Here is an 8,808-nt window from a genome sequence, read left to right as displayed (position 1 = left end):
ACGTGTAGAAAACTAAAGTTCTTTATGCTAATGAGGAATGCAGAGTCCCTGAGGTTTTACCCAATAAGATTGCCTTCCTGGACATTATTTCTTACAAAATGTATTTAATCTCTAGTCCATGCTGAGAATGTGGTATGCACCTATTTACCAAGATGTACAAACAATAAACAGTTTGTTCAAAATCAAAATCTTGCCACAGATAGATTGAAATAGATAAGTAAGTTCTTTCACAATAATATATCACAGGAATCTGGTGGCTTTATGAAGAATCAATTATTTTGCATAATTTTCAATATTGGAAGAGGAGTGGATAACTTTGAAGAAATATACTTGATTTTATGGTTGAATTATGTTATATTTCCACATCTGCAAATCAGAGAAAGCAAGCTCTCTTGGGTCTATAATTAACAAGGTCCCCCTTTCAGGATCATATTGGCTGTAATTGTCATAGCATACCATTTTAATAGAAAAAATTCATTGGCTGACATAAAAGTGCGTGTTCTAAGCAAACACAACCATTCAAAGTATAGACCTAGTGCACTAAATTTGTATGTATATTATTATGAGTTCCTCCATGTGAATGCTGTGATTCTTCTCTGCAGGATGAGTACACGAAACTACCAACTCGTTTTGGCCATGTTATTTGCTGTCAATGAGATCAACTTGAACTCCCATATTTTACCAAACACCTCTCTTGGACTTGAGATTTATAATCTGCCAGCTATTGGAAAGAACATTTTTAGGGGTGTGTTCGCTTGGCTCACAGGTTTGAGTAGATTGATCCCTAATTATACATGTAAAAAAGAAAGCAAATCAGCTGCTACACTTACTGGGCTATCATGGAAAATATCTGAAACAATTTGGACCATATTAGATCTTTACAAATTTCCTCAGGTGAGTGCAAGTGACGTGCGTGATGAGCAGCCAGGAGTCTTTACTCTGATTTTAGCTGTTTGTTAAATGAAAGGGACACAGTTTGATTATTTAAGTTGAAAAATCATCTACAAAGACAAAGACAAATTGGTTTTTGAGGGTTTTTTGTTTGTTTCTTTATTTATTTATTTATTTATTTGTTTGTTAGTTTTACTTTTAAATATAGTATACTGGTTGATTTTCTGTCAACTTGACCCAGGCTGGATTTATCACAGAGAAAGGAGCTTCAGTTTAGAAAATGCCTCCAGGAGACACTGCTGCAACGCATTTTCACAATTAGTGATTGAGAGGGGAGGGCCCATTGTGGGTGGTGCCATCCCTGGGTTGGTAGTCTTGGGTTCTATAAGAAAGCAACCTGAAGCCGGGCGTGGTGGCACATGCTTTTAATCCCAGCACTCGGGAGGCAGAGGCAGGCGGATTTCTGAGTTCGAGGCCAGCCTGGTCTACAAAGTGAGTGCCAGGACAGCCAGGGCTACACAGAGAAACCCTGTCTCGAAAAACCAAAAAAAAAAAAAAAAAAAAAAGAAAGCAACCTGAGCAAGCCAGGGGAAGCAAGCCAGGAACATCCCTCCACGGCCTTTGTATCAGATCCTGATTCCTGACCTGCTTGAGTTCCAGTACTGACTTCCTTTGGTGATCAACAACAATGTGGAATGTTTAATAATTTCATTTTGTCTTTTAAGACTAAGACATTTTGAATGGCAATTCTTGTTCTCCATTTTAACATTCTGTATTTCTTTCAGCTTACTTTTGGGCCTTTTGATCCTGTTCAGATTGGTAGAAACCAGTTTCAATCTCTCTACCAGGTGGCCCCCAAAGACACAGCTCTGTTGTCTGGTATTGCCTCTTTGATGCTTCATTTCAACTGGAACTGGGTGGGACTTCTCATCCCAGATGACCACAGAGGTGCTCAGTTTCTATCAGACTTTAGAAAGGAACTAGACAAAACTAGAATCTGCATAGCTTTTGTGCAAACAGTATTATACCTGGGGGAAACACTACTTCGTTTGCTATCACAAGATCATATCCACATTCTAGAATCATCAACAGCAGAAGTGATTGTAATTTATGGACCCACTTCTATTCTATTAACTTTAATAGAAAGCACATATAGAAAGTACAACCTGAAAAAAATTTGGGTTATGAATACAAAATGGTTTTGCCCAAATTTGGAACTATATAATATGTTAGAATTATCCCATGGGGCTCTCATTTTTTCACCCCATTATGAGGAGATTGCTGGTTTCAAAAAGTTTATGCAAGAAGCCACCCCCAATAAGTACCCAGAAGATCTTTTGCTTCATTTATTGTGGTACTGGTATTTCAAATGCTCATTTTTGCATTCTGAATGTAAAATATTTAAAAACTGTCTGCAGAATGCCTCTTTGGAATTGTTGCCAGGGAGTAGTTTTACAATGACCATGACTGAAGAGAGTTACAATGTGTATAATGCTGTGTATGCAGTGGCCCACAGTCTGCATGAGGAGACACTCAGTCAAATACAATTTCAACCACAGGCAAATATTGATAGGACTCTGTTATTCCCCTGGAAGGTAATGTAAATTCCTTGTATTTTAAACTCCCCAATATGTCATCAGATGCTTTAAAAGCTCTCAAACTAGTTATGCTAGATTACTTTTTCCATTCAATAATCTATAAGAGGTAGCATATATTTCAGTGCCTAGATATCAATGTACATGTATATCTATAAATATGATTGATAAGTGTACTTGTGGAAGATTGCATTTAATAGAATAATTCTTATTTTTGTAGAAAAAATATGGATATTTCTCTTTGCAATTTCTCAGAAGCAAAACCCAGGTTTTCAATGATGCACTTAGCCCTAAAGAGGTTTGATGTCTCAGGGTGGGTAACATGCTCTACCATCTCAGAGAAGAAGGTGATGGGCAACAGGGATATCGGTTGTCTGAGGGATAGCCTGGAAAGAAGAGCTGCAATCAGGATGGAATTGGATAACTAAACTTAAAATAATATGGATAATAGAAAAATAATTCTCTAGATCCACCTTATCGAGGGGATTTAGGAAATAAAATAATAATTATCAGAAGAAAGGTGATTAGAGGGTAAAGAAAATGAAAATATTGTTTAAAGAATACATTACTAGAGGTAAACAAGATTAATTTGTTTTTCTTCATTCTGACCCATAGTTAGTAATAGTGGGTTTTCACAGTTGTCAATTTTACTGAATCTGGAATCATCTAATACCCAAAAGCCCGCCTGTAGGGTCTCCTAGAGTTGCCATGGTATAGTTGGCTTGAGAGGTATGTGTTATGAGGTTACGGGTGTTTTCATTTTCAGATCCTGGAGAATTTTCTGTGCTTTTTTATTCTTAGGAACCATAAGCACTCTCTAAGGTAGTGAAACATATAGGCCGACTGTCCCCCTCTGGATTCCATAGAAGTTATCAAAATATGTAGATCTTGTCTAAAAATTCATATTGAACAACCCTGTCTAACTTGCAAACTGCTATTGTATTCTACATTGTTAAGTTTCTGATTTTTTTAAACTAAACAGTCTGGATACAAAACAAAACAAGAAAATCAAGTATTCATGTTGAATTTATACAAAATATATCCAATATTCCTGGATGCCATTAGAATTTTTGTGCTAAAATCACTCCTGATTATCCACCAAACTCAAATTACCTCATCATAAATATTGAGGCTAAGAAATTGTCAGAAAATATGAGGAAATAGTTAGTTTTCAGAGAAGTTTTGATTAGTTTACTATATAGTTCTTGATAAGTTTTCAATATTTGGCATGATTCTAGATGAGACTCCGTTCCCATTATTGTATTGATTCTTAGAATTATATCTTATTCCATTAGATAATAGAGATAGAAATGATGAACTTAGAATCTTTTTTTTTTTTTAATGTTGAAACTTGTTTTCTCTCTTATCCTTGATTGTTTGGCACTGCTTGACAAATTATATTCTATGCAAACTGACACTTACAAAAACAAATATGTATATTCTGCTAAGATTTCCTTTGTTCAACCCCATAGGTAATTAATTAAAACAGCATTAACATGATATATTACATACATGATACATTTATAGTCAGGACTAACTTCTTATTTGTAGTTCAGTTATGATTCTATAACTGCAATTTCATGACAGGAATTCATATATGTTTTAGCTTCACCCTTTTCTGAAGAAGATTCAAGTGAAAAATTCTGTTGGTGACCACGTGGTTCTGGACTGGAGAAGGAAGGCAGATCCAGAGTATGATATTACCAACATTTGGAATTTCCCAACAGGTCTTTCACTATTAGTGAAAGTGGGTACATTTGTTCCCAGTGCTCCCAAAGGGGAACAATTGTCAATGTCTGAATATATGATTAATTGGCCCATAGGATTTACAGAGGTGCGTGTGTTTCTAATATAAGTAAATATTATATGTTTCTGGGTGTAATGACTCTTGGTTGGTATTATTGACCACATCAATACACTAAAACTATCAATCTTAAGATTTTTACTGGTGACTTATTCTGGTGGATGTGTTTTACATATTTTCCAATTATCTATTCATTTTGTCATTTTAAAAAATGATATCAGACTGGAAAGATGGCTCAGCCGTTAAAGGCTAGGCTCACAACCAAAAATATAAAAAAGGATATCAATTAGTCCTTTCTGAGGACATTGTAATAAAAGAGATATCAGGATGTTTATATTGACTTACTGTGTCATCGGTAAATTTATTTTCAAAATAACATAAATTGCAATAACCTGAAAAGAGGAATCTTAGTAGGAATAATATTTGCAAACCCCTTTCATTAAGCAAAACCTGTCAAGTATTGTACTTTAAAAGGTCTTACACATGAGGGACCATTATACTGAGAGTGGATTTATTTTACTAATTTATGAAAAAAAGAGAAAGAAGTTAGTAAAACAACAGATTAGAATAGCCAACAGGTCCTTCACTATTAGTGAAACTGGGTACATATGCTCACAGTGCTGAAGAACAATTGTCCATATCTGAATATATGATTAATTGGCCCAGAGGTGGGTATGTCTCTATTATAAATAAATACTATGTTTCTGAAACTAATAACCCTTGATTGCTATTATGGACCACATCAATACTCAAGCAAATCAAAGGATGTGAATGAAATTAACCTCAAGTTCCCGAATAAAGAAACTGAAGATTTCAGAAGAAAGATCTTCCATACTCATAAATTAGTTGGATTAACCTAGTGACAATGAACTGTATTTTTGACTGTTACCAAATTTCCACATACTTAACAAAGGGATATACAAATACAATGCAATTCCTATCAAAAGTACCACACAATCATTTACAGACTTTGAAAGAGCGATTATCAAAATCATATGGAAGAACAACAAGCCAGGATGCAAAAACGAAACTTACCAATAAAATAATCTCTGGAGGAATTACCATCATTGGTCTCAAGTTGAACTACAGAGAATTGGCATAAAAACTGCATGGTTTTGGAATAGAAACAAGGTTGTTAATCAGTGGAATGAAATCCATTCCCAGAAGTACACTTATAGGCACTTGACTTTTGACAAAAAGTTAAAAAAACATACAATGAAAAAAGAAAGCACCTTCAGCAAATGATTCTCATTCTATTGAATATCTGCTTTGTAGAACAATGCAAATAGATCCATATTCATCACTCCTCAAAACACCCAAGTCGAAGTGGGTCAAAGACCTCACCATGATACCAGATACACTGAATCTAATTGAAGAGAAATTGGTGAATAGCCTTGAACCCATTGGTGCAGAAGACAATATCCTGGGTGGATCATGGAACAATTAATAGATGGGACCTCATGACACTGGAAAGCTTCCATAAGGCCTAGAACAGTATCAAAAGGACAAACATGGGAGCTAGTAATCAGAAAAAGGTCTTCACTAATCCTACATCCAACAGTGGTCTAATATTCCAAATAATAAGGTACTCAAGAAGTTAGATTCTAAAACTTAAAAAGTGAATAGCCCAATTAAAAAATGTGATAAAAGCTACACAGAGAATTTTCAAAGGAGGAGTCTCAAATGTATTAGAAGTGGTTGAAGATATGTTCAACAACCTTACCAATCAGGGAAATGTAAATAAAAATGACTCTAAGAATCAGTCTGACACAACAAAAATGGCCAAGATAAAAACTGAACAGATAGCTTCTGTTAATGAGGACATAGAGACATGGGAACACTAGTCTGTTGCTGTTGAGATTGCAAACTTGTGCAGACACAGAGGAAAGCAATCTGGTAGTTGCTCAGAAACCTGGAAATAGTACTGCATGAAGATACAGATATACTGTTCCACCATATTAGGACATGTGCTCTGCTGTTTATAGTAGCCTGATTCATTATAGACAGAAACTAAAAACAACCAGATGTCCCTCAACCCCCCTCCCAAAAAAAGGATAAAAGAAAATGTGATTCATTCACTCAATGTTTTACTACGCAGCTATAAAAATGAGGACATTAAAATTTCCAAGAAATTGGATGGAACTAGAAAATATCATCCTCAAAGAGATAATCCAGACTCAAAGACATGAATAGTATGTATTTTCTTATAAGAAATATTAGTGACTAAGAACATGATATACATTTTACAATCCATAGACCCAAAGAAACTAAACGAAGAAGGAAAGCCAAATCGAGGATACTTGAATCTCACTTAGAAGGGGCATAAAATAGTCATAAGGGATAGATGGAGGGAGGTAACTTTCTGTGATAGGGAATGTGGTAGGGAATGGTGGTTTATCAGGTCTTGGAAGAGTCAGAAAAGATGTTCAGATAGTCAGGAGAACAAAAGGTGACCTGTATGTTCCAGGAGTGCAGGAGTTGGGGAAATGTCAAGGAAGAGTCAGACATGGCATTAGGAAGACCAACAGTAGTTAGTGCATGTGATGATAACTAAGACCAATAGCACTGCAGTGAACATGAAGAGAACACCTCCAATAGCCAAGCATTTCCAGTAAAGGAGGGATAAGGACAACACATAGGCACCAAATTTTTGACCCAAAAATAGTTCTAACTACAAGAAATGCAGAGATGTTGCAGAGACTGAGAGAATTGCCAACCAATAACTGGCCCAACTTCAGGAGCACGACAGGGGCAAGTATATCAATCCCTGACACAAATAATGATACCTGTTATGCTTGCAAAAAAAGAACCTGTTTTAACTGTCCTTCCAGAGGATCCACCTAGCAGCTAACTAAAACAAATGAAGAGACACACAGCCTAACATGGGGCAGAGTTACAGGACAATTATGGAAGTATTGGAGCCCAGAAATGTTTAAGAACTACACAGGAAAATCAAGAGTCCTATAAACTCGACACTTGGGGAATCTCACAGATTCAGTCACAAATCAAAGAGTGTACGTGGGTTGTACTTAACCTAACCCACCCCCAATATATGTAGCATATGTGTAGCTCAATATCCATGTGAGTTCCTCAAAAGCTGAAGTGGATACTGTCCTTAAGCTGATACTTCTCTAGAGAATTCATTCCACAAATGAGCTACCCTCTTTGGCCAGAGTGGGAGAGGATGAGTTTAATCCTGGAGAATCTTGATGTGCTAGGATGGCAGGATATACACTGGTTGCACATCCTTCCAGCAGAAAAGGTAAGGGGAACTCTTTGGGAGTGAACCAGGAGGGGCAGTGTTTGATATATAAATGGAATAAAATATTAATTAATAGAAAAAATAACTAACATCACAAATGGCCTATAAAACATTTGGGTGGTGGCAGGTGGTCCTATGTTGTTTAAGAATCTAAGGTGAGAAAGACACAATTAGCATGACAGTAAACATAAGTAGTACATGTTCTCCATTTCCATTACATTCTCAAATATTCTGCTTCAAATCCAGTCCTTATTTCAACTGATGATAAACCTTTCTGTCCACAATTTGCTATGGTCATCCTGTTTTATCACAATAGGAACCCTAACTAAGACAATTAACTTAGACAGTCACAGTCAGTTTTCAGTTGGCCTTTGATTTTAAGCCTTTGACAAATAAAGAACAAAGTGAGTATTTCCCGTTTATACTTAACTGTATTGTTGGAAACATGTAGGCAACAAAATTAATATGAGGATAGAAAAATTTTATTTGTAACATCACAGTTTGAGGGTGAAGTTCCCTAAGGCAGAAGATTATGACAGTGCTGCTTGTAGGACACTGTGCAGATTTCATTAAATCAGGAAAGGAATGTGAAGGCTGCTGCTGACCAAAGGTCATTTCCACTTTCATTCAATGGCCAATGGAGTAAAACAGCAAAAACCAACATATTTAGATATTAATTTTAATTAATATACTTTCTGTATTATAAAATACATACTTTACTTGTACACTAATTAAGAACTAAGTGTTTTTGTATCTTGTATTTAATATTTTTCAGATTCCTCACTCTGTATGCAGTGAGAGCTGCAATCCTGGATTCAGGAAAGTTGTCCTGGAGAGCAAGCCTACCTGTTGCTTTGACTGCACTCCTTGCCCAGACAATGAGATTTCCAATGAAACAGGTGAAGGACAAGTTTCTCAGAGGATTTTCCATTCTTTCTACAGTGCTCTCACAAACCTAAGTAAAGGGAAAAAATGAGACAAGGGAACGACATTGCCATTATGTTACTTCAGTTTAACAACTGAATCTTTTATTTGTATGTTCTATTAAAATAACACACAGGAATGATTCACCTTTTTAGTCATTGTAGGCATTGTGGCATCAAGAATTCACTTCCTCACAGCAGAGACAAATGTGCAATTTCAGCATAGAATTTAATCAATAATATTCTGAGTATTAAGTCTTTGTAATCTTGGCCAGGTGGTGGTGGCACATGCCCTTATTCCCAGCACTTTGACGGCAGTGGCAGGTGGATTTT

General features: G+C 36.0%; 1 protein-coding gene across 1 annotated transcript; it reads left to right on the top strand.

Moving 5' to 3' along the window:
• Positions 1–603: 603 nt before the first annotated feature.
• Positions 604–8,511, top strand: LOC110288296 (vomeronasal type-2 receptor 116-like; the record flags this gene model as incomplete). Its single annotated transcript, XM_021154684.1, has 4 exons — positions 604–894; positions 1,677–2,486; positions 4,093–4,320; positions 8,328–8,511. Coding segments are annotated over exons 1-4 (1,513 nt in total), but the record flags the coding sequence as incomplete, so codon positions are not given.
• Positions 8,512–8,808: the final 297 nt, after the last annotated feature.

This window comes from Mus caroli, unplaced genomic scaffold, assembly GCF_900094665.2.
Source record: "Mus caroli unplaced genomic scaffold, CAROLI_EIJ_v1.1 scaffold_18004_1, whole genome shotgun sequence".
Taxonomy (NCBI): domain Eukaryota; kingdom Metazoa; phylum Chordata; class Mammalia; order Rodentia; family Muridae; genus Mus; species Mus caroli.
Note: the sequence above shows the minus strand (reverse complement) of the source record. Positions and strands in the feature narration are given on the sequence as shown.